Source organism: Anser brachyrhynchus, assembly GCF_964034855.1.
Source record: "Anser brachyrhynchus genome assembly, chromosome: 11".
NCBI lineage: Eukaryota > Metazoa > Chordata > Aves > Anseriformes > Anatidae > Anser > Anser brachyrhynchus.
In genome coordinates this window covers 16,724,098-16,751,504 of record NC_137706.1, presented here as the reverse complement: position 1 = coordinate 16,751,504, position 27,407 = coordinate 16,724,098, and the positions used below count along the sequence as shown (strand labels likewise).

The window sequence follows — 27,407 nt, the reverse complement described above, 5'->3', positions numbered from 1 at the left end:
CTGGCAAGCTGCAACACTGCTGTCAAAACAGCATTTATTGGAAGAGCAGCTTACACTTGGGGGAAAACCTGCAACATGCGGAATATGCATGCTCACTTTAGGAGAACTGAGACCTTGCCCACTCACTCCCTTTTACAGAAACACCATAACCAGAAGGGTCCCTGCAAGGGGGCAGGCAGGTAGGCTGGGATTTGGATGTTTCCAGGGGTCAGATTACCTAAACTGTTTCACTGTTACTGTCTTCGTTTATGGATAAGGGAGGAATGTTCCTGGCTCCTTCTGTTCTGGCTGAGAATCTGAAATCAGCCAAGTCGATTCCCTTGGTGTCATCAGAGTCACCTCCTGGTCCAAAGCTGGACTTCACCAGGTGTGAGTTACAAATAACCAAGAGCAATGTTGTTCTTTTGTCAAAGAAATGGTTTCCATGGAAACTCTAAATATACCTAGGATTATGTAAGTTTATATCCATATACCTCTGGAACATTTATATTGATAGGTTGCAGAAAGGCATTTTTGAAAAGAATTCACTTAACTTTCCTTGACATTTGTTATTTTTGCAAAAAACAAGCAATTCTGCATAGTGGTTCTCAGTATTTAACTAGTAAGTCTGAGTTAAGTATGGGCAAACTGGTATACAATAAACCTATCTTTGACTAGGAAGGGTTGTGGAAGGGTAAAAATTCAAAAGATATAAAACATACATACTATAAATCATCACAAAGTCACTGAAAACCTCCTTGTAAATACATATTATATAAAGTGCTTTTCATGCCTACGTGGCTGGAGACTTGGACTTCTTAAGTTTCTTTTCTTCAGCTTGTTTACTGAGTTTTCAATCTGCTTGTTGAGGCTTAAGGACTCTTCTACTTATGAGTCAACCCTAGAACCAAAGCACGTGGTGGAGGATCATACTGAAGTTGAGGGTACTTAACCCTGAGCGGGCAGACTGAAGATTTAGTAAACAAGCCAAAAAAGACTTGAGATAAGGTGGCAGAGCAGCCCTTTGGGAGAAGGGGAAAGGGGAGTGCTATCAGGAGGGAATCTCAGCTGTGCTGCAATAAATGTGTGAGGGAGGCCCTCCCTCAAAGCACTCTCAAATCAGCAAGGCTTTTTTTTTTCCTCCTTTTAACTTAAGCAAGCTTCAGACATTTTCAGTGCTGTAACACAAAGCTTTGTCACGGAGGTTTGGAAACAGCTGTTGGAACCCAAGACCTTCCAGTCCCCAGTTTTGCCCAGGCCTGTTTCGATATTGCTGTAGGCTTCGTAGATATACAAAGTTTCCCCAGCCGCAGCACTGGCAAACTGCAGGACTGAGCAGCTGGGACGTCAGAGCAAGACAGAGGTAAAGTCATGAAATGTCCTAATGAGCAAGAACTGGCAGCACCAAGCTAATTAAGACTGGTCTGGGAAGCAAAGACTAGAAATTGTTTTGGAGCCCAAAGAAGACAATGTACCACTCAGAGCTTCACTAGGCTTGCTCTAGATTACAGTTAGAGCTGGCCAAGTCATTCCCTCTGTTGCCTTCTTACCATCTCCAAACTATGCTATTGTTTAAAGATAACAGATTAAAAAAAAAAGAGCAACATCCTTGCTGGATTATTTTTTTCCATTATTTGGTTAAGAATTTGACATGTCAAAATTTAAAAATCTGCATTTGGAAGATTTTAGGTTGGTTTTAAGGTATAACTTAATTTTCCTAAAAAGAAATACAGAATTCAGATTTATACAAAAAAAAATTTTTTTATTTCAAACTTCCATTTTCCTGTGTACAAACTAGAGATCTTTAATGTAGTCTGAGCATCTCATATAATTCCATGACATCAAGAGCAAAGTTAAAAGAGAAGACATGAGTATCATGACAAAAAAAAATGGGACTGAAAGACCTTAAATCTGTGTCCATAGATCTAATCAAGGGGACTCTACAAAATCGTAGGACTGGCTGACTGCTTTTGGTCTGCATGAACTTGTTATAGGTGGGGAACTTCTTACTTTGAGAGGTCTCTCTGCTTGAGGAGGCTGGAATTCTTTAATGAAATATTGAAGTCATACATGAAAACATTTCAGTATCTATTATATTAATTTTTTTTGAGAAAGCAATCCCCATTTTCTGACAAACTAGTGAGAGCTTAGATTTCTGTTTATTATTAATGAGTATGTCCAAAAGTTTTGCTGACATGTTTATTATCAGTGAATCAAAGCTAGATTGATAAAATAAACTAATGTCATGAGTTGAGCTATTTGGAAAGTTTTTCGGAGTAGCTGATGTAAAGCTGAAGACATCCTATGCCAGATTTCCCTTTTTGGTTGGATAGAGAAGGCCATCAGATAGCTAATTCCTCTACCCTCAGAGGGTAATGCTGAGAAAACCTGGGCATCCAAATAGGAGCAAAGCCAGGAACCGTCTGTGAGGAATAGTATATACAGCTGAAACCAGGGCTTCTCTGTCCTCCTTAACAGCACATGAGATGACATGCATTGCTACCTCACTTGACTTTGCTTTGCTTCCTTCTCTCATAACTTTTCCATGGGCTGGAGTCATAGGTAGATATATGGATACCAGGCTCTGAAAGTGGCACTGGGTTGGAAAAGGAAAGAAAAAAAAAATAAAAGGTAGCCTTATATGAAGGCTGGAATAACTTTGGTGCTTTGGGAGGATGCCTTGCTCTTAAGTGACCGTGCACTGTCACCAGCACGGTGTGTGTTTTCTCAGTTAAGTGCTTCTCTGGCTAGCAGTGGCAATGCAGACATAGCAGGAGCGAGTGCCGGAGTGCCCTGAAGTTCATTAATGTGTGATCTGATTAAATAACTGTTCCAAGAAAAGGACACATTTATTGCTTGACTTCTCTGAGCCCCAAGACGGGGTCCTTAAATCTGGCAGGCTTCTCCCTGAATTTAACTCTCAGGTACTTGACAAAAGAAAATAACAGTGACATTACTTACCAGGAAGTCTAATTAATTAACTGCACTCTCTGCACTAGGGAAGGGATGTTTCTGGGTGGCAAAAACATCGTTTAATTTAGTCCCATTTGGTCCTCTCCAAGAACTATGTTTAAGACCAGTAGTGGACTTTAACTACTCTTTAAGGACAGAGAAACTTCATCTGGATTTAAGAAGAATGTGAAGATGAGGGTTTGCCTTCTATGAGGCAAACCAAGGACAGGAGGGTTTGTGTGTGTGCTGTGGAAAGTTTTTGAAACATCTCTCTTCCAAAAAGTCTGTAAAAATGCTGAGCTGAAAGACTCAAAGCAACTCACTTGAGACTCATTTTCAGTACAGCTAAAGTTCTGAAACCCAGACTGCAAAATCTCAGGAAGCAGCTGGGTTCCTAATTAAAACAAAACGTTAATAGATTTAGCAGGCCAAATTTATGCTTTTCAATTAAAAATGCTATTGGTCTTGGTATCTGCTTGTGTGCATGTGTGCGCACTCACGTGTGCTGGAGATAGGTATAAATTGGTGGTGTAATGCACCAAAGACTTGGGTCAAACCTCTTGTCCATGCTGTGTGCTAAGGGATTCAGAACATCTTGGTACCCAGAGCGTAAGTTCAGAGCAGAAGAGCATGTGTCAAGACAAATACAGTGTCAAGGGTTCTTCATGCATTCATTTCCTGACTACAGACTGTCCTTCTGCATTAAGGCATTTTTCTCACAATAAGTTGTTCTGATTTGAAAGCTACAAATGTTTTACAGTCTGCATGATGAGTCCAAGCTATTTATCGACTGGTAGTAACCAGGAAGAATTTGTCCTTTAATTAGCCCTGCTGTTGGTTGTATTTTTTTTTCCTCCACGTACTGCTGAATTTCACACATCAGACCAGAGAATCCATTTGCTTCACTAGGGTGGCTCTTTCACAGACATTTCACTAAAACTGGGGCAAAAGCAATTTTGTTGTTGGTGTTATTAAAATTATTTTTATAGCATGACAATAATTCTCATTATGCCAAATTTGATGAACTGATTTTATTTCCATCTTTTTTTGTATTGAGACAAAGATTGCATCTGTATGTTTTTATCATAAGAAAGAAAGAAAAAAGCCATGTGTTGCCTCAAAACACTAAGCTGCCGAAAAGTACTTTTGTTGCTTCAGAAATGAGGCTAGGATCTCACATAGCTGCTTTTGAACAAGAATAAGCTAAATACTGCTGTAATTTTGTAAAAGCTAATTTCTCTTTTCAAGTTAAATAGAGGGCTACTTCTATAGATAATTCCTGCTCCACAAAAAAATCCAATTCTGTGTTTTCAAAAGCTGATGAGAAGAGAAACTTTTCCCTGCAGTGAAATGTGAGGTAATTTTTAAAATCAGAAAACCTTCCAAAAAAAAAAAAAAGACAGGAGGAGACCATGTATCTCCCGGATCCTGTCCTCAGCTGATCACGGGACTTTCACTGTGCCTGACCCTTGCATGGTGTTCAAATGAAAATAGAAGCTCCAGTCCCACCTCCAGTCCTCCGAATATATAGATATTTATTCATTTGTGCTATAAATGGGGATCTTGGGGTTATCGGTTCACTGTAGCAGATTCCAAGGCAAAATTGGGCCCTTCTCTATATACAAACATTTGTAACAGCAAAAGACTCTGTGGGCGCTATGGCTAAATGCAGGCTGGCTGCTCCATCTGCCTAAAGATTTGCTGCAATGCTCATATTTAGTACATTGCTTTGCGAAGTATTTTCTGAGATATCTTGATGGCAAGCAAACAAATTTCTCTTATATTGTATTATAATGGGCAGCACTGACCTGATTTATCCTTGCTACACAGAGGCGCGCGGTGAAGATGAAGTGGTTTTGCATATTCTGGAAATGTGGCGGTCCCTGAGATGCATTTGGGGTTGTCATGCTGGCAGCCAGAGGAAAGGGGGAAAAGCTGGGTGAATTCCACGGTGCTGCACTGAAACCCTGGAAAGCTCATTTAGTCAGAGATTAAGCTATGGAGCTAAATCTGAAAGTGAGAAAGGAGAGGAAAAGCTATTGAAAACTGAGATTCTACTGCTGACTATGGAGGCCACATGACCCTGACACATAACTTTTACTGAGTTGACTATATCTCACTTCCTTTAAGTGCCTGTCCCTCCTGCTCACTCTCAAGGACTTGGCCAATCTCCTTTTGTAAATAGAACAATGCTTTATATTTCTCTATTACTCTGGAGTGACTATATCAATAATGCAGGAAAGGCATCTGTCCAGCACAATGAGATTATTTTTCTGATTTCTGTTGACAGTTATGGTAATAGTTTGGCAAACAATCTACTCCACCATCAATGACCACAGATTACAGCTGTTTTTAAAAATCTCAGCTGCTCCTGGAAACTTAGAAGATTGATTACATGGACGGAAAGAGACAGAAAGATGTGTCAAAAGCTTTTATGGCTGAAACTTTTAACTCTCTGTCTTGCTCCCCTTTTTCCCCTGATTCTGAAAGTCGATGTGCAGTCAGTCTTGTAGTCGCCTTACGTGAGTGCAGAACATAATGAGTGGAGCAAGTAAACAAATGATCATGCTTCAAAGGGAATTGAGGAGCTGCTTTGCACCAAACCATTCAAAAACCAGCGTGGGAGCTGTAAAATAACTGGCAAGGCTTTTACATTACTGAAAATGCAAAGTTTTGCATGTTATTTCCTCTGCAATATGAGGAAGGTGCTGTATGCAAGATCAGAGCTTTCCTGGACCAGGCTCAGAGGGCTGAGCAAGCCCTGAAAACTTCAGCTGGCTCTGGGTGGGGTGAAGATGTTGGTGTGCCCTCCTCACTGAGGTGCTGAGGAAGGTGGCCAGGGCTTGCCCTTTTTTCCACTTACAATCTGAATTTGCTCCCTTTCACTCGTGGCTTTCTTAAGGTCTCATTGGGCAGCTAGTGTATTTGACTGGGAGGTACCTCCAGGGTGATAAGAAAATCCCTGACAAAAAGCCTTATTTCCTTTCGTTATACATGTTATTTATCTCATGTGGATCAGAACTGGGGCCTTACAATCAAATATGAACCTTACAGAGCTTAACGCTACATTAAAGGGCTCATAACTTCCATTAGCTAGAGTGGAAAATGCACTGTTTCATATGTATATGTCCTTTATGCAAAGAACAGGAATAACACCATGAGATCTGTGTGTCTGACTAGCCCTGGAATTTCAGATACTGAATGTTCACAGTGAACTGCTCAGGGACAAATTTGCAGAACAAGAATTATCCTTAGAAATTATTCAGTAGATATTTTCAATTTGAGTAACAACAGAGGAGAGAATATCAGAGGCTGCTTGTGGACAGGGCCATGGACAGGGAGGAAAAAAAAAAAAGGTCGATTCATCAAATAAATTATTCCCTATGAATTATTCACGCAGGGCTATCTTAACTGTTATTCCTACTTTCCTGGCCTCCCTACAGGGGTTGACAATAATGCAGTTTTGTCAGTTTCTAGACTTTGATTTTAGCAGGAATAAAATCTCGGAGTGTTCATTTAGGTCTACCAGAGTCAGTCAGGAGGTGAATTTGATCCTACAAGTTGATTTTTCTCATTGGCCATGACATTGGTATGTTATCAGCAATCATGAACCTAGAAGATGCAGTCAAGAATGTTAGTCAGAAAAAGCTGTCAATTACAGCAGTCTCCTGATGTTTCTTTTCCTTTCTAGTTAAAGAGCAAAAACACTCAAAGCAGTGGTGAATGTGGGTTAAGAATCTGGCTGTTCAAGCTCTCAAAATTCAGGTGGGTTCATCTGTCTTATGAACTCTCCACCTAGGCCCCAATTAGTATTATATTAACCTCCTTAAATATCAGATTGCTGTGATCTTACAATACTCCAAAATGGTCTATTAGCTACCCCATTTCCTGGCTCCGTCAGATGAAAATGTCTACAGTAGGTCACCTGAAAGCATTACTCAATTAATTCAGTGAGCTGCAGTGGGTACCCAGGATGTCTACCAAGCACAGGGAGCTCAGAGGGTTTCTATTACACAGCCTCACGTTTTTACATTATGAGTGCATGTAAACATGATCTGAGGACTCATGCACCTGGATCTTTGAAAGAACTAAACCTTGACCTCCTGCTGAAATTGGTAAGAATTAGGTGCTTAAATCCCATGAAGAAATAGTGCCACAGTATCTTCAGTGGCTTTGGATTAAGTCTCAGGCAAATTAAATTATTAATTTTGGATGGTGTGAACACCACATCAAGCCATCAAATATTCTGTGCATACTGCAGTTTACAAGAAAGGAATGAGATATTTCAATTTTTGGAGTTCCAGGGATGCAGGAGATTTTGCAGGTGGGCTTGGGGGAAAATTTCATTTTGTTTTTTAAACCTATACAATCATCTCCTACTGAAAGTTACTCAAGCTGTTGCTTTGAAAAAGCCTTCTGGGTAACTAGCTGTATATTTCAGAATCTGGGTTTAAATAGGCTTTGAAAATGCAAGTTAAGCTCCCAAGCTAGCAAGACATTTTGTAGGTTTTACCTGAGGTGCCTGTTATATAATTCTATGACACCACGTAAAACCTACTGCTATTTGTGGAGTCATGGCATTGCCTTCACTGAATCCTTGCTAAATCAATCCAAAGTGCCATTTCCCATCTCCTTTCCCAATCATGGCTCATTAAGCATTGTGCAGAATGTAATCTATTAGCAGTGATTTCCTTGGCTGGTGAGAGAATCATTATGAGTCGCTACCTTTTATAAAACAAACAAACAAAACCCCCCAACATTATAAGGCCTGCCACCATTGAAGAGATTGAATGCGGGAGGTGTGTATTTATGCCATTGAGCCAACTTAAATGTTCATAAAGACGATGAAACTTCAGTATCCTGAGTCGTTGATTTCGAGCTTCAGGTCAGAGACAGATGACTTCATGCTGAGATTTATTACTAAGAGGCAAAGCTTTGGAGTTTGTGTCAAGGTGGGCTCATCCATCACCGGAAGAATTCTGCCATAATATTCTGCTGTCAGATCCCATCTACCCTTGATCAATCTATCAGTCGGCCTACTTAGGAAATTGTACATAAACCCAATATAATCTGATTAGACATCCAAAACCACCGTCAATGGTTAATCATGCAGGTAAATTGTACTGTGCTAAATATGACTCCTTTCCTAGAGCATGCACACGGTGTAAGACATGGCAGGGAAAGTCCCCAGATAGCTGTCTGCCTGAGGAAATTCTCAGTCTTCTGTGCCTGGGGAATATGTGTTAGTGCAGTATCCCTGTTAAAAATCCAAATCCTCTGAAATCATCTGCTTCTCGTGTATGTGTGGAAAAGCAATAGTTTGTACTTTTAAAGTCTGGGTATCAAGTTTTAGCACGTTTTGCAGGTGAAAATGTTGGTGTTTATCAGCAGGTACAGACAATAGGCTATTTCAAGCTAGTATGGTAATGTTATCAGCATTAGTGGTATCTAGTTGTGAGCTCTGTGATATAAATACCTGAACTCTGATACAGGAAGGTGGACTTAGTGAATTTTTGGTTGGATTTTTAAACAGGTGGATTTTTGAACCTTAGGCGGCTTTCAGACAAAGAAATCGCTGCTTCACTGGACAGATTCATAAAATTACTATGAAGTCTTGAGTGTCCCTTGTTAGAACAGCTCCATAGGGTAAGGCAATCATTTAAATATCAATCAATAATAAATATCAAACAAAATTGAGCATTCTTGTACAGTAGCACTTACACAGTGAAATCATAAAATGGTAATTTCCCTCTGATTTGAATTGCGTCACATTCCACTTTATTTTCCCAAAGAAATACTCAGATCACACAGTTGAACAGAACCTTGCTCCTGTTATGCCAATTTGAGTATTTGGACGTTTTAGGGCACAGCTGAGATTTGGGACTGCTGGGTTACAACGCTGAGCTCCCATGGCTTAGCAACTGATGCTGAGCTTCAGTGTGGCTGAGACATTAAGAGAGATGAATTTTCCAAAATGAGGCAGACCAGTGAACTGTGCTGGCAGTGTAATTCCATTACTTTCAAGGAGTTGAGTCTGTTATAGCCAGTCAAGTGGAACAATGCTGTACCTTAAAGGAAAAAAAAAAATTGATTTCTATTATTGTTATTAAAACTATTATTATTATTATCATCATTTATTCATCCAGTGTAAGAACACCAAAAAAATGGAGAAATATGTAGAGTTAAATAACAAACATGATACCCAAGGGAAAGAATATTTGTTGTTATGGGGTGTCAAAAAAGTCTGTTCATAGCTGAAAAAGCATCTGCCAATGATTCCCAGATAAATTGTTCTGAAATGGAGTTGGGAAACACTTCACTCTTTGGTGCTTTGCCCATATGGGATGTCCTCCATGCCAAGTGAAATCTTAGAAGTTTCCATTAACTAAGGGTTCAAACTCAGTAAATAACCAAAGAGAAGAAGACTGAGGTTAAGGTGAGATGTGAAGAGCTACTGAAAGGAACTAGAAGCTCACCCCAAAGTCTTTTGCCTCAAGTGTCTCAGACTTGCCTGTTTGGATAAGGAAAACTATGCAGATTGTCTAGACATGCAGAAAGTGGCCGCATCCTTCGGCGTTATCTGAATTTCCCTGAAGTTGCATAGGTGCAGGACATTGACGGTGTTGTGATAAGAGAACACATTTCTGTTCATGTACAACAAGGTCTTTGTAAACTTTTATCTGCCTACCTGCAGGAAGATCAGACACTATGCACCTGTCAGCTACAGCTCTGGGCTTGGATTTATTTTTTCTTGCAAGTTGTTTCATATCATAGCAATGCTGTCCCTTGGCTTCTGGTCAGCTTGGACAACGTGCCAAAGCACCTTCTGTCTCATGCAAATGGACACCAAAACACCACAAGTTTTATTGGGCATCGGGTATGCCTGTTTCAGAGGGAAGGCATGTGGTATTTAGATAAGAAGAGAAGTAGAGATCCAAGGTTGATGGGGAGATATATCCCAATAGCTTTCTTTAACCCTTAGGCAATGCTCCTTTCCTATGGAGAGATATATGTTCAGGCTTTGCTGGGATGCGAGATTCGTTAACCCAGCTCTTTCCATTGTACTACTCACAGCACATCACAACCCAAGCACTAGAAATGCCCTGAACAGCTCATAGTTAGGGGAAAAAAAAAAAGTCAATATTTATAATATCCTGAAGCCTGCAAAACACCAAGTTGTTTGAAAATCCAGCAGGAAGGTGCACTGAAGCTTAGCATCTATGTTTTGAAATACTGGAGGGAAGGCACAGAGAGCCAGGGACGTTTTCCCCGGAGCCCAGCTCTGAAATGCCAGGCTTTAATGATTTGGAAAGAAACACATTTCCGCACTCCTGTGGCCCGGAGTACAGCAGAGTTGTAGTCTGGAGTGTGAGCCAGTCTTTCTCCTAAATACCTAAGGGGAAGTTTGTAGCTGCTCTGACCCGCGCATGTGCCCCCCAAGGGCAAAGTGTTAACAGTGCGGTGGCCTTGTTGGGGTCAGGTGATACCGTGTATTACACCACCAAAATTGTACCAAAGCAGCTATGGGGGGATTAGGCGAAGGTATTTGACAGCTGCTGTTAGGTTGAACTTTACTTTTACTACTGTGGGTTGAAAATGAACACTAAGTCAAGCGCTATTGTTATATGAAACCATTACCTCAGTTCTGGGTTACTGACCTGACAGGCCCTCCTTTGTTAGAGATCAAATTATTTGGATTTTTTTTAAATTTTTTTTTTTTTTGCAATGGCTCCAGTAAGTCAGGGTGTTGTGGTTGCTTTTTCAACTGTCTTGTTAATCATTTGTTCCCTTCAGGGCATTTTTTTTAAAACTTCCTTGTACATCTTTAGCCAAAATAAGTACAGTCCATGGTAAGTATTGCCTGGGCATGTGATCAATTCTATTTATTTATTTATTTAGGTTTACTGTAGCAGTTGGTTGTGCCTCTGAACAGTTTAAAATAGTGTAAGAGCCAGGAAGTCTCACGATCAAATGACCATTGTAGAAGTGCTTGAACTCTGAGAACATTTGCAATGGCTGGACAGAGCATTGCTCAAAGGAATTTTGTTTTCTTCAGGTAGGCCCCAGGCCTTCCCAGGTAAACTGATTTCTTCCAAGACTGCTACCCCACCCTTGCCAGCACCAGGAAAGAACATGAACATAACATTCCAGTACAAAGACTTGGTATTTCCAAGATGTGCCTTGCTTGAAAGAATTCATATATATCTTTCCTCTCCCCACCACTCACTTCCGGCTATTTGTTTGCCCATTCCTCAAGAGAACAGTTGCCTGGAAAATATGATGGATAAACAAACTTTTTTTTTCCTTTTTTTTTTTTAATTTTTCTACCTTCTACAGATACTTTTCAAACATGAGAAAAGCATTTGTTCTCCTCAGTTTAATTTAATGACTGGGTGATGCATACACCTGCTGTACCATTGTGTTGCGCCATGTGAACGTTCCCTTTTGTGTTACGATGGTGTAATACATGTAACTCTGCACAGGTCAAGTGCAAGTGTCACCAGACTCAAGCACACCACTCACCATCTATTATCTGTGCTTATGGTAAGGCTGCACTAGATTTTTTGTTACGTTTCCAACTCTGACTAATAGTGTGTTTCTCCATTTCTTGGGCCCTTCTGGGAAGCCCTTCCATTTCTTAAAACACATGTTAAATTATATACTTTCTTATAACTTTGTGAAGATGGTGTAGAATAAAGGTTCTGTTGTTCAACAGCAACTACAATAAGGTTTCATCCGTGCTGAAGTCTGACTTTAGGATAAAATAGCACAGAATTAACTACGGATAACTAACGTCAGGTGCAAATTTAGTAGCGGAAGGTGAAAGGGCCTTTTGCTTTCCAATTAGTATCAGTCATTGGATCCAACCCTCATTATTAAATTTAATCTAAGAGGCTTGCCCAGGATCACAAAGGCAGTAAGAGTACACCACAGCAAGAATTGGCTCCCAGTCCTCAGTCCCAGCCATTTCCCCTTCCTCCACCCCAGCCTTCCCTTTTGTACTTGTATTACTTTTTTCTGTACAAGTGAATATCTGGCATCAGTATTTGTGCATATCTGGAGATCACCAAGCCAGTTGGGTTTTGCATTAAAACAAAAGAAAACAAAACAGAACGTTTAACCTTCCCCCACCCTGATACCCCCAAAACATGTTCTCTACCCTGCTGTGGCATGCTGAACTCGTTTGTTTTTATTAACCAAACTCAAGATTAGTAGGACAGCTAAAGAGGAGGAGGCAGTTATCAATAGATAATCATGCTGCTGTGGATTAGAGGCACTTAGCTATGTATTGTACCTTTGCTCTCCCAAGGGTATGATTATATCCCTTGGCTATGCTTTAGATGATGTTAAAAACACACCAAAGCAACTGATATCCCTTCCAACCCCAAAACACATGCTAAAAGAGGAGATTAATCTCCTTTGGCAGCTGATCACCTACCTGGTAGCAAGCCACTTTGATTAGAAGAGGAAGGGCAGGGCTGTGTTATATATACTTGCTGCTAACTATACAAGCATGGGAGGCATACTGCTTCACTGGCTCTGCGCTGTCCCTTGCAGCCTTGCTCATGGGTAATTTTGCCTGTTTATTGAAAAATGCTTAGAGGCAGGAGAGAGAGAAGCACATGAGGGAAGTATGATATGGGATAGCTAAAAACCAAAGTATCCTGGCCATCTACCAGATTCCACTGCAGTCATAAAAATCCATCTTGTAGACACATTCGCGTGAGTGTGGCAAAAGGCTTTTGTCAGTGCAATAGATGCAGAAGAGAGATGCAGAACAATCTGATTTTTTCCCCATGGGAAGGGTAGTCAGTAGCTCCTTGATCTCATCTCAGTTTCAACTCCTGCTGCGGCCTTTAGAAGGTCACTCCACCATTTTTTCTCCATCTGGAAAATGGGAATAAAAATAAATCACATGCTTATCTAACTGTCTCCTGGGGTTGGTGTGAAGTTGTTCATAAAACACTTTAAACATTGAGCATGCTGTGTAGGGCTTGCCTTTCTTATGAACTTCATAAGTGTGTCCCAGATGAACTGCTGCTGATGGGAGGATATTACTCCCACAAATTTTTCTGCCTGTGGAATCTGGCAATGTAAGGGGACAAGAAGGCAAACGATGAAAATACAGGGGAAAAAGAATACTTATGAATATGCTCAGAATAATTCTAGATGGTTTAGACTGTAGCTCTGTCTTACTCATTGGATTTGGCTTCCTTTCATGCTGTCATTACGTGCCGTGACCACCAGCCTCTTGCCATTTCCTTCTGATGCACATCCCCATCCCCAGTCTGTACAGCTATATTTCCAGTGAAAACAGCTCTCCAGGCCATCTAACAGCCATGTAATCTTCCTTACAAGACAGGATGCACAAGCATCAACCATCTTCCATTCTGTCTGCCAGTACTGATTGCCTTCTTCACCAGATAGCTGTTGCTCCAGCCCTTTCTAATGTTTCAAATGGTAACAAAGACACGGGTGTCCTTTATCTGGCTTCTTCTATGTACATCATATTTTCAAATACTGAATTTTAACTTTTTTCACTTTTAATTCAAGCACAGAACTTGGATGCAAGGATATTATTCCATAAAGGAAATAATCAATAAAGGGCTTTGGTTTTTTTTTATTATTCTCTCCCCGCCTTTTCACTGTCATTGGAGAGAACCAAACCTTTTAATACCCAGAATCCTTCTGACCCATCACTAATTGTCCCTATTTTTTAGGGGAGCTTGGCAGGTCTGGTGACATTATAGAAAAAGTCCTCCCTAAAGAGCACTGCCAATTTCAGCTTTAATTCCATCAGTAAACAACTTTGACTGTGTTGGGAAAATTCCATTAATCATTCATGTTCTGTGAAGAATGATACACAAAGGAGCTGTCAAAATCAAGCAGCTACTCTCCATTTGTTTGGTAATTAAGAAAATACAGGCCATTCTGATGGCACAGGGATGCAAATTCCAAGCCCAGCTAGAACCACTTCAAATGAAACAACACAGAATCACCTGCACTTAAAATCTAGAGGCCAGACTTTAAAGCCCTCTTTCCATTTCTGTACTCTCAGTGGGTATATTTAAGGTCACTTGCACATCTAAGTGCTCTATCAGGTATTTTGATGTCTAAATGATGTCAGCTGCCCTTACAATTACTTGTGGGTATACACAATAATTTGCTACAGCCTGAGCAAAGAATACAATTTATGATTTAAAAAAAAAATACAAAAGAAAAAAAAATTAAAGTGAATGGGCAAAACCTCAGACTGTGGGATTTGGTCCTGACATTTTACTTAGTCAAATAGATTAGTTTTCCTAGGAGCCAGACCTCTCTTTCTGCTCATTTTTTTTCATTGCCTTTCTTATGGGACATCTGCTTCTTGGTAGCCTCAAAGATTTCGGTGCAATTTGTTCTGGAACAATGCAATACAGAAAGGGAAGCAAAACAAACTACCTTTTAGATGTTAACTGTGGTTGGCTTTTGAGATGTAGCCAATGATATCTTACTTGTGGTATGAACCCCTTTATTCAAGTTTTAACGGGGGCAGGAGTTACTTACATGTTAAAGATATTTCAGGAATATGGCAGAGTGGTCTGGATACATATCTGAAAATAATCTCCACCTTGTTTGAAATGAAACGCTTTAGAAGGAAAGCCACATTCTGCCAGGACACTCCTCCAGACTACTGGTGAGCGTCCAGCCCACATTCACATGCAAACCTTGTCCAGGGAACCAGCAAAGCAACACAAGGAGCAAGACTTTAATATGTTGGGCTTATCTCGATGATGTCAGTGTAGCCAATCCTAGTTTATCCTGAAGTTATATATCCTGATAAAGCTATTCTTAACAGGGACAAAGAATGGCAGGGTGGAGAGTTAATAATGTGTTGCAACAGGCTATAAGTTCATGCACAGATTTGCTCCCCGCGGTGCTTTCCACATAGAATAAAATAGTAAGCATGGATTGCTGAATCAAGCCAGTAACATTCAGAAAGCAATGGGCTGAAGAAGGATCAATTGACAGATTGACTGGTTTAATCACAGACCTTCCCTTCTAATCAAACTGGATCTAAAGGCTTATAAATGAAGACTTTATTAAACCATCATATAACAGGAAATGAATTCTGGTTTTGTTCTTTTAGAACAAATAATAGTATGTTTTCTCCTATACAATAAAAAACTATATGCAACATTTTATATGTAACTTTTTTTTTCTAATTTTATTATAGAAATTATCTACTACAGATGTAAAAGTTTTCTGTGCTACCTAAGTGTCTAACTGCTATCTAGACAGCTACCTGGAAACTGCAAATCAGGCAATTAAATGCTGTGAAACCCATGCACTTTTAACTGATGGTACAAGCTCAACTGAGGCCCTTTAGAAGAAATTTGTGCCTTCGGGGTTAGTAGTACTTCATGCTGCCGACTTGGCTGCCTGAGGCTGAAGGCGATGTATTATTTATGAGATTATTATTAGATCAGTAATGATGATCAGTAATTCACTAGTGGTGCTTGATTCTGGGCAGATGTTCTGGAATCAAAGATGTTCAGAGAGATGTGTGTGATGGCCTAATTTTCACACTGAGGTCAGTTTGCCTTGCAGACTTTCCAAGCAGGTTCACGCAGCTGACCTGGTAATTGTGATTGGAATCTCCTAGGAAATTCCCCAGGACCCTCACTCTCCTGCCCCACTGTTCTCCTCTCCCTGTTCCTAGGGTACTCCGTCCAAGTGTCACCTGGAGAGTTCCCTCCCAGGTGGGACTGAACACTAGTAAAAGCCTAGAGATTTTTTATTATCATTATTTTTATTTTATATATATATATATATGAAGATTTAATAATCCCACTCATTTGTAAGAACATAGAACCAGAAGCATGAACCCTTTATGACATTTACATGTGACCTTTTCTTAAAACCACAGTGTACTCTCTTGCTTACATGACACTGGTTTTGACGCTCTTAACCCATTTATATCAGACCGGTGCAGTTGCAGAGAATCCACTAACATAACAAACAACATTTTAAGAAGTTTCAGTATTTTTTTAATCTAAAACTAGTGCCTCACATCTGTTCTGTGAAGTCTTCATAAGCGCTTCTTATCTGCCAACATGGACTTTAAGACTTTCACCCTTTCACATGGTCATTCAGACTCTTCAGCTAACTGGACTTTACATCTTTCTTGTCCTAATATTGATTTCAGGGGAAATCATTCTGAAACTATAAACTAGATTTTAGGGGCAGGGAAAGAAGATAACTAGCTGATTACTTTTTAATCTAAATTCAAAAATCAGTCAATCAATTAATCAATCAATAAGCATGTAATGGGCCTCATTTATTTTGGATTAATTAGGGTGGTGTTTTCCAATTATATGTCCCGTCTGCAAACAGGCTAGAGAAGTATGCTTCGTAATTGCTATCAGGAAACTGTAGCAAGTTACCATGTGTCAGCTGAGCTGCAGAAACTTACTGCAAGTGCATTTTTCTGCCTGGGGCATATGCAAAATAATACACTTCACTTTGCCCTCTTTCAAGGCAGCCTGAGGTATACCGTATGAGCTAGCATTTGCTTTCAGATAAAAGCATGCCCAGGGATGGTTGCTGCAGCTCAGCTGACTCATGGTGACTTGTCGAACTGTTGTGATTTGATCACCTCTACTGATTTTTTTAATGAAAGCTGACTTTTCATGCCCTTCTTTCTCTGGAGCTGATGTAGAAACACCATCTATCATGAAACTAGTGATGTAACCACAAGACTAGGCAAAACTACTGTTCTGCACATTCTCATCACTTATGGAAGGTCTTTAATAAATTCCGTAATACCAGACAGCTTTAATCTACAGAACTGGTAATTGAGATCACTATTTGGCATACAGTCATCCTGCATCTCATCTCTCCTATGTCTGTCACATAATGTCTTAATTAGAAAAATGAGCAGGTCCGACTTGAAATACACTAGGAACATACATTTGGAGAAAATAAACAAACAAACAAAACAACCCAAAGTCCAGTTTCGTACTCCCTTTCTTTTGACTACAGAGGAAAGATTAGCAGTGGTAACATGTACCACACAGACCTTCATATTTCTACTGTATGATACTAGATGTTCATTCAAGAAAGAATGATCAGCTTTTTAATACCTGACTATCAACTTGTTGAAATTACTGAGGAGCTGAGGTTTTGTTGTACTCCAACAAGTCTGGAACTGTATTTGGAAGATGAGTCGGCCCAGTAGTCCAACATGGAGAACCAGATGAAATCAGGCATGGGTTTGCAGACTCAGACCTAAACCTGGGACTTTACAGGCCCATGAAGGGATCTCAGCACACCAACATGGAAAAAATAATCCAAAACAAAAATAAAAACTCTTCTTCGTGCTGAATAGGTCTTCAGCACTTTTCCTTCCCAAGAAACATCTTAACTCTCCTAACTGCAGCCTTACAGAAGCAGGGAAGCTTTCATTAAAAATGTACTGCACTTCCACAGATTTAGATATACACAAGTATCTTTAGCTACCCTTTTATTTTCCAACCCTTAGGGCAAAATGATTATAGCTGATTAAACTCTCCATAATTTCATAAACCCAAATACAGGGAAATGTGAAGTCTAACAGTCAGTCTAGGACCTTGAGTGGCAGCCAGAATGTCGACAGGGATAAAGCTAAAGGAAAGTATCATTTAGACTGAGTAATGACTACTGAATCTGTCCTTAAAGGACAGCTGTAACCTTAAGCAGACATCCTCCAGGGGGCTAATATGGGAGACGATCACTGGCCAGCACTGGCATTTGGGGGTTACCTCCTCTGCCTTGGCTCACGCTAGCACAACCTGAATGGTCTCCGAGGAATCAAGGGATTTCCAGGGACTGCTGGGTTGTCCTTCACAGAAGGCCAACACAGAGATTTCTGCATCACATAAGCTCTATTTGGATGGCTTACGTGGTTGTAAATAGCTGTATGCTGGCACTGCACTCAGCAGTGGATTTCATTTAATGAAGGCAAAACCAGTCCCTTAAAGCTGCCTTGCTGCTGGGCGGTGTGATAATCTCATTCAGAGCACTCTTCCCTTGGTCTCCTTTCAACCACTCCTGCCTTTTCTTAGGCACACAAGAAAGCCTGTGATTTTTTTTTTATTTTATTTTTTTTAATGCCCTGCTTTCAGTAGGGCACCTTAAAGGTCAAGTAAGACATTTGATATATTTTAACACAGGCAGCTTTGGAGATGAACAGATTTGACGTATTTAAATAAAACATCCTAATAGTATGTTCTGGCCTTGAAGGCCTCAGGCAGCATACATTGTATTTGTTAGACACTATGGCTTAATTACTCTCATAAATGAATTATACCCATTTCAATTTAAAACCATAAGTGTTGCATTTGAACTAGGGTCAAATTAAACTTTCTGTCAATTATGCAGATTACTTAAGCAATTATGTAAATTGTTAATAAATTCTTAAATGGAGAGAATTTTTTTTCTTGCAAAAATATATATTTTATGCATTATCAAGCTTAAACAGTTTTAGAGGACAGAAGTATGGGAGAAAAAGAGTATGGCTTTAGATAGCTGTCTTGGGATTTGGTGCACTGACTATCTCTACCTTCTATGCTGGTAGGTAAAGCTCAGCTGCTCTTGGGCTCAGTCAGGAGAAGTGGGCCATTCAGTGCATGCTGTTTGATGGTTTTCTTTCCTCCCATTGCAGGGGAAGTGCCCTGGGCTTAAGGCAGGATGTTCTGGTGGTGACAGCCAGTTCTGTCGCAGGCTGTTGCACAGTGTTAAGGGATGCTAGGGTAAGCTCCCTACCTGTCCTATACCGTGTAATGCATTTCCGTAGAAAGAAAGCATTTGGAAGTAGTGACCATGACTTTCTTTGATTTCCATTAGCTTTACCATTTGAGGTGTGTCTCTGCCAGAGAGAAAGAATTGGGAGTATTGTCAGTGACTTATGTCTATGCTGGTTGCAGTGATAAACAATTTAAATATTAGTACATAATAATCAAAGTAAAATCATCCCCTTTTCTGGATTTGCATTTGCTTCTGTACTCCAGCCACTGAAAGCAAAATCCTGATCTTGCTTCCACAAGGAGGAAGGTGGAATTGCACATTTATGACCAGGGAAGAATCCTGCAGTATTTAGGCCACTGCCTGCTCGATGCATTTTGATGGAATTACACTGAATTTATTGCAGTGCAAGAGTGATCAGGATTTTCAGGGTCCAATTTTAGTCCTGTCATTAGGAAGCTCAACTCTCACAAGACCTGCTAGTCCTCTCACATACACCAGTTTTATGCTATTGTAACTCTATTGAATTAATTAGAAGTACTCCCTGCAATGAGAAGAGAATCAGGTCCATTAACTTCAATGGGAACTTTCATTAGGACTCAATTCAGTCTCCAGGGACTTCCAAATGAATTAAAGCTACATCCATTTTGCAACCCCACAAAATATCAGAAGGGTGCAAGTTGCATTTCTGCATCACCTCTGCCCATTTAACACCAACTTGCACGCTGCTGTTATTAAATCCTACTGATCTGCGTTCCTTCCAAACTGATTTGTGCCTGTCAAAAAGCACAGAGGTGTCCAAGTTTCTATAGAGAAATGTCCATGATCTATCTAAGCCAGGCACTCAACTCAGAGCCCATCTTGTTTCTACCGTGATGCAAGTTGTTCCAGTGCCGGGCGGGGTGAGAACTGGAAATCCCACCAGGAAAAACAGGAAAGTGAACCTGTAGTTGGGTCTAGGAGTTCAGGAGCTTTTGCATCTCAACTTTGGCAAGGGCAGCGTTCAAACCCAGAACTTGGGCGTTCCCATCTTGGCCCGTGACTAATTGAAATCCTAATAAAGAAAAGGCCTCTGCCCTCAATCCTCCGGGCCACTTACCTTGTGCAAATTAACATTTTAACATCAGTTATAAAATGTGCTACATCTCTGGGAGGTGGGTGGAAGGGGGCATGAGGGAGGGGGAAGCATCTAATGCAATGAAATATGCATATCAAAGCCTAAAAAGAAATGGGAAAATTCAATGAATGCTAAATTATGGATCTACAGAGGGCCGTCTTTGTTAAAATCTACATGGCAGTATCTTTAAACTCCAGAGTATTAAACCAAAGGCGTAGGGGCAAACATACCTGGCAATCCTTTACTTTTTATTCTTTGTGACACAGAGAAAATACTTTATAAAATATTAGATGAAAAGGTCCTTTCAAAGCTACTTTGCTTTTATGGTGCCTTTCTCTCGAGCTGTTCTGCATACTTAAAAGTCAGAGCCACCTTGAGTGGATTACATTTTTTTAAAGTGCATTATAGCTTGTTCGCAGCAGCCGACGTAACAGCCACCCGACCTGCGTTCCCAATGCCTTGTTGTCATCATGATAAGCATTTACTGTGATAGGAAGGCAAAGAGAATCAACCTTTTTAAACACACACAAAACCCTCACTGCTTTGTTGAAGCAAGCGGCAGCCCCAGCTCACAGGGATACACAGGGGCTGTAGACAGAAAGCTATTTAGTGCATTGAAAACAGGCTTATTACCCTGCTATTTTTTGTGCACAGGGTTTTTTTTTTTTCCCCTCTCTCTCTCCGTCTCTCTCTCTCTCCCTCTCTCTCTCTCCTTTTTTTTTTTTTTTCCCGTGACATTAGAGAGTCCGAAGTGACATACATTTTTTATAGCTTCATAAAGTCGTCTCCTGACCGGGTCACCCTTCTCATAACTAGGGAGCAGAACGCTTGAAAAAAGCCATTCATCAACGTGAAAGGAGCCGCTGTCTACTGGCTCCAATATGCACACAGTCTGGCAAGATTCAGCTCAGTGCAAATGCTAAGTTACTCCTTTGCTAATGCCAAATGACCCGCTCACTTCTATTAGCACACAGAAGGGGACAAGAAGGGCATGGCTGCTGTCCGTGTCTGCATAAATGCCTCTCAAGATGCAGACCGGGATCAACACTTCTTGCTAAATGTACTGAACACATAAAAAAATTAGTTTCATATTTATACTAATTAAATATTCAATTAAACAAAGATAAAATTACGGGAAGAAAATTTGTTCTTGCCTAATGGGCTATGTCCCGTTTATTACTTTTCCTCACATATACCATTAAAATCCCTGCAAAGGGATGCAGGATTGTTACTCCTGGTGTATGTCTTCCTCTCGCTCCCCTGCAGCTCTTTGTTCTGATGTGAGCACGTAGGACTGGGTAGGTAAAATTGGATGGACAGAGGGACAAACAGCCTTTCCTTTGTGCTGCAGGAAAGGACCCCAGTTAAAGACCATTCTGCAAAATACAGATATTTGCAAAGAGCTTGCATGCAGGAGTATACTGGTACATGGGGGAAAAGGAATGATTATCCTGGATGCGGCCTCTCCGCTATTAATGATGACCAAGACCAGATGACTTCAAGGAACACCCTGGAGACCCTCTAGTGGGCAACTCTGGGATAACCTGCCAAGAGAAGAAGTTTCTTCCTGACCCTAAATAATTAGAGTTTAGAGTTCTGCCAGGAAGCCCGAGGGTTTTTCCCACTCCTTGAAAAAAAAAAAAAAAAAAAAAAAAAAAAAAAAGTGTGTTAAGAGATGTTCAAACTGAACAATAGATTTCGTCATTATCAAAATAAATGTTAAATGGATTTTTCATTCTTGCAAAGTTCTTGATTTCAGAGACCTTGCAGAAATTAATCTCACAGGGGTTAATATGTCACTGGGTTAAAAAAAAAAAAAACAAAAACTGTTTACTCTGTCAAATTTAAATGCACTTCATTGTTCTGGTAATATAGGACATATGACAAATCATTCCTTGATTTTGCTTCTTTATGCTGTTCATTATTTTGTAAAACTCTCTCACTCATCTTCTCTCTGATTCCATCCTCTCCCAATGCTAAAAGCCCCTCGGGGTTTTCCCCTTTGATTTTAAGAAAGTATTCCTCTAGCTTTTTAATTTTTGAGACATTTATTCAAAGTCCCACATCTATTTTGTACATTTTTTTTATATTCTTTTATTTTTTGCAAATAGAGAGACAACAAATTGTTTATTCATACAGTGGAGTGATACCACTTTCTTGGCATGTTAGTTTCAAATCTTGATTTTGTTTTCTTTTGTTTTCCATGCTGCTGTACATTTAACGATGGGTTTTGTTCACCTTTCCCTAATGCCCCAAATTGTTCATTTTTTATTTTTATTTTTTTTCTCCATTGAAAGATTATACATACCAGGGAGCTTCTGGAAAATCTGGGTCTATGTAATCAGAGCTATGTGCTTATATGGGATTTCCCTTTTACAAAATCTGAAGGTTTACAACAGCTGCAACCTTGTTTTACTTTTGAGAGCAGAATGCTTTTGTGGGATGAATGCAATGAAGGTCTTTACCTAGGGAAACCTGAGTTCACCGTAAAATTTCATTTGTGCAAATATTTCGTTGAGCACTTTTCTCATTATTAGCCAGAACAAATTGTCTTCATCTCTCTCCTGAACAGGGCACTAACCTTTCAAGTAATATTTATCAGAAAACAGTTTTCTCAGAAACAGACTGGGAGTGTATCAGCAGCAAGTCAGTCCAGAAGAAAACTGAAGTGCATTGTTAGCACTTCCTGGATAATGTTCTTTCCAGAACCTGCCTAAGCAGATCTCAGATATTGAGTGGAGGACGTAAGCTAGTTAAAATAAATGCTAAAGGGTTTTTTTAAAGGCAATCATCCATGTTTCATGTGGGTCTTACAGGAACTGTCAGTCAGCCATAGCTTCCCAAACCAAATGGATACGCATAGCACTAAGTCTATGCTATGAAATTCAGAGGTCTAGCCAGAGAGGAAAATCAAGCTTTCTTCTCCCAGGCTTCATGTCAGAAGTCCCAACAGAAAATTGTGAAGGCCTTATTTGCCCTTCTTCTTTTGTTGTTGCTGTTTAGGAACCTTCCGCAATAAATAGCACTTCTTTCTTTCTTTCAAAAGACATTTTCCAGTTAGATACATGAAGGTCAAAGAAAGGCAAACATTTGGCTGAAGTTCAAGTACAGAGTCAATGGCTAACCCCAAAATGATGACCCCATTCTCTAAATGCAGATACAGTGATGCTGCATTATTTTGTCTGCACAGACCAACACACATGGAGATGCTTGGGTGTCAAGGCAGTCAGGCTGTAATTGCCAATTATAAAAGGAGACATTGAGGCTGCAATATTGATTGAGTTTTTGGAAAAGGAACTAAAGTAAACATACTACTTTCTGCAAGCATCATATCTTCATTGTGCCAAGTCAGATAAACAAGGGCCAGAGGATTAGTTCTATAGAAGTTTGTCAAATGCCCTCCTTGACAGCTGAAAGTCTTTCCCAAAATGGTGTCTCAAGAGGATTTGCTTCTTTTCTGTAGCATTTGCCATGAAGCAACAAACTCACAAAGAGAGAACAACAACAAAAAAGTCCTGATTGGTTTTGAAACAGAGACTCTGTAAAATCCCAAATGGTTTCCAACCACTTCAGTTTCGAAGTATTTCCAAGTGTATGTGGAATTTAAAGCATGGAAACATTCGGGCAGGACAAACGGGTGGAGTTTAAGCATCTCTCGTAGCTTTTCTGTTATCATGCTGGTGAATGCAGCACGACACTGAAACTACAAAGCTGGACACTACCAGGCTTTAGCAAAGGTTGAATGTCTGCTTGGATCAGCTAGGTTACAATTCACCTTCAGGCTGCCCGTGCCATTCCTATGCTTCCCCGGCCTATAGTGTTCTATAGCGGTTGCAGATGACTCCCTGTCTTTTTCTGGGTAGATTAACATCACACAAGAAATCAGCAGGAAACAGAGCCTCTCAAGTCCTTCAATCTAATCTTAAAATACAAACCATAAAGAGGAGTGATCTGTGAAGCAGAAGGGAATTTGGGGTTTCTTGGTCACTGCCAAGGAAATCAGAAGTTTCAAAAAGTCAGTTTCCAAAAGCAATGAAAATGTAGTTTCTTTTGCAATTCCCCACATTTTCTGTGCTGGATTTTTTAGGGAATGTGTTTTCTTGTAAGATTTGCTGAACAGTCTAGTTACAGCCAGTTTCATATTTACAATTTCCTTTGGTTTCACTGTGACATATATGAATTTGTGGGCAGAACTGGATGGCTGAGTAATTTATAGAGAAGGTCAATACTAGATTTGTGTGAATAATTGATTTTTCAGCTTGTTTGTGATTTTTTTTTTAAATAGACTGTTTAGAGTCCAGCTGAAAAAGAGCCTTTGTTAATGTCCTGAATGCCTCAGTGAGTTGGAGAAAAAAACAATCCATACTGAAATATTTTATTCTTGAGAAGTCCTAACTTTAATCAACTTAAAGCATACTGAGAAAACAACATTGCAAGTTGAAAAAGAAAATTAACAAAACATTTGAGTTCTTCTTAGACTTCTTCAAAAGAAACAAAAGTCTGTGGGACTTTTCCTTTTTTTTTTTTTTTTCTGTTAAAACAAAATGGCATTTTGAAAGAAGCATTTACAGCCTAAATATTTGTGTAGCTATAACTATTGCTGAAAATCACTGACAAACGTGAAGAAATTGAGTTTTGTCTTTTCTGTAATTTCTGTTAAAGTCTTTGTGTTTGTCCTCTTAATTTGAATGTCAAAATATATTGAAATTTAAAGTGAGCTGAAAGAAAATATTGATTGGGATCTGAGGAACCTTGGTTGCACCAAGGGGGACTATTTTTATTTGTTTTAATACAATCTCAGCTTCTCAAGGTAACTGAAACTCTGTTAACAAAAAAGCAGATGAAAACACTTGCAAGTAGAAAATGAAGTAGCATTACTTTAATAACGTTTTTTTCTCCCAATCTGAGATCTATTCTCTTTTCAAAGGGCACTCAAATATTCCCAATGACATTAGGTTTCCTTTCCCCACATCCCAACCTAGGCTACTATATTGTCATCTCCAGCCTCTATATATTTTTCAACCATGAGCTCCCAACAAGTCTGATGTCTTTCAAGCATACAGCACCATACTCTTCTGTTAGAACGGCTTTGTCCCAACCTCTCATTTCCATTCTTCCACAGCCTGAAACACTTTTCTCTCTTTCCCTGACACATTGTCCTATCTTTTCCCTCCCTATCACATCTTGCTGTTGGATCACTTCATGCTGCATCCCATTTGCATACTGAATACCAGAGGAGACAAGGTAACCAATGTCGTGGGACATGACCCGCAACATTTAGATTGAGATGCACATTTTTGGATCACTCACCCTAATCCCAATTGAGATGAAATGCATCTGAGCCACAACTTTGGCAGATGGCTCACAAATCAGGTGTTTGCAAAATCCCCCCTAAAAGTGGGAAGCATTTGTGTATGCTTTGTAAACTCCAACACTACTCTCCTTGAGCACCCAGGTGGGGCCCGGTTTTCAGGGGATTTCCCAGAAAACATAAAAACTGTTTGCAACCAGCAAGAATTCGGGGGGGGGGGGGGGGGGGCAAGGATTTTATGCAGTCATTTTGGGAGTGTTTTTTTTGCCTTTTTTTTTTTTAATTTTCTTTTTCCCATCTAATTTTTGGAGCTCACCTAAACCCCTTGCTCAGTCTCCTGTAGATAATTAGCTTAAATGCCATTTCCATCCATTGTGCTAATGTGAAATCAGACAGCACAATGTCAGGAACTGGTAGAATGAGTTTTGAAATGAGATTGCTTACTTTGTGGGTGTGCAGAGGGGATTTATTTTTTTCCAGGACTTGGGGAGCAATTGGGGAGATTGCTTCAGCATATCTTTTCTCTTGTTTTTATTAACTGCACTGCACAGAATTTGCATCAAGTCTAGAGCAATGCACGAATAACTATGAGAGGGAAAAAAATGCTTGCTCCCTTCACTCAAAGCAAACAACAGTAGGAGGGTTACAAAGGGTAGTTATGAATCATTTGGATACCCTTGTTTTGCAACCCTCTTTTAATAGTTGCATTTCCCCCGACAGTTGCTGCCTGCCCTCTTCCTGGTGGTATATGTATCAGGCAGAGATGTGTTAATCAGCTTTATGAAGTTTGACCGTAGCGAGCCTCCTGCCTGTATTCAGTCAATCAGCGTTCGGCCTGATGGTGCAGTTCTCCTCTTCTCTGTTCCACTGGTTGAGTTCATTGTTCCAATATCCTTGGTGGAGTCGTCCGGGAAGGGATCTGCACGAGGTCAGAGTGCCTCTGTTTCATCCTTCTCGTAAAGTTTGAATGAAGCTCAGCTGAATTAGGCTTCTTAATAATGTGGCTTTTTTTTTTTTCTTATTTGCCTTCAGATTCCTGGGAACAAGGGGCTTAAGTTTTGCCCTGTCAGTGCTGGAAGTCAGGAGGGACAGAAAGAAAGTCACAGATTTGCACAGGCGGAAAACGAGTGGAAGTGAAACCAGAGCCTCCTGTTCTTTTATGCCAAATTCAATGCCCTTTTGACTTTCCTCTGCTTTCTACAGAAAAGCAAGATCCCTACTCCCACCATTACAATGCTTTTCCACCACCTGATTACTCCTCTGAACACTTCTTGCTTTACCATTTCAATGAGGAACAGCTCCAAAATATTCCCAACCACCCTTTTGTCTGGAAGGAACGAGAGGAACACTGCAAGGTGCCAGGTGCACTCACACGACCTCCAAGCCCTCCAATTTCTGGTGAAATGTGCTTAATACTGGGCTGAAGCCTGTCCTTGAGATGTGATGCTGCAATGACGCGTGTGGGTCTCTGCCCCACGCCTGGCTGAAGCCCTGCACCAGAGCACTTCCACACCTGCCCCCAGCTCGTACCGAGCCTACAGACACCCAGCAAGCATAACCCAATCTTCACCAGCACTCCATGCATGCACAGTGATTTGTTAAATTTCTACATATGACACCTCCTTCCCCCAGCTCCCCTCCCCACCTCTCCTCAGCGTAGTTGAACTTTAAAGGGCCCAGGAGAAAAAAGAAATAAGACTTTAAATAATTTATTTTGGAGAAACAGTCAGTGAAGAGGAACAAATAATGTTTCACTAAAAGAAGCGGGACCTTTGACACTCCCCTTTTCGCTCAGGTACCTGAAGGCCTAGCCGGATTGCATTAGTGAAATTTTCATTTGATGGCATTTTAATATTCTGCCTTGATGACTTTTTAGCAACATTTACTTTCAGAGGTCTTGAGTGCTCCCTCGGAGGAAATGAAACATGTCAAAGCCCATTACAAAAATCAAAATTTAAATACCTCGGCCACGTTGGGGCTCACACACAATCCCATCAGCGCTTAAACTGAGGCTCACAACTACTCATTCACTTGTTCAGTTGGTAATGAGTACATTTGATGAAGCATTCTGGGGTCATGGAACATACGTTAGTGATCTAAACTTAACCCATTGATTGCTTATACACTGAGGGGAGGGGGCATTTTATTGAAATGTAATGTTAGAATAATTTCCACCAGTGCTGAAATAACTTTTTTTTTTTTTTTTTTTTAACAATTGCTTTGATGAATTGGAATGTTAATAAGCATGATGGGAGGGCTTTATTTAAGGTGGGGAGGAAGCAG

The 27,407-nt window shown here is 40.2% G+C and overlaps 1 protein-coding gene across 2 annotated transcripts in view; it reads left to right on the top strand.

Moving 5' to 3' along the window:
* LOC308201130 (uncharacterized protein) overlaps positions 1 to 26,851 on the top strand; it is a 33,336-nt gene extending 6,485 nt beyond the window's left edge. For both annotated transcript variants that reach the window (XM_080607975.1, XM_080607974.1), the window contains exons 3-4: positions 25,845 to 26,052; positions 26,157 to 26,851. In XM_080607975.1, the coding sequence (XP_080464101.1) occupies positions 25,845 to 26,052; positions 26,157 to 26,179 (231 nt within the window). In that variant the 3' untranslated portion in view covers positions 26,180 to 26,851. The remainder of the gene's footprint in view (positions 1 to 25,844; positions 26,053 to 26,156) is intronic.
* The last annotated feature ends 556 nt before the right edge of the window (positions 26,852 to 27,407 follow it).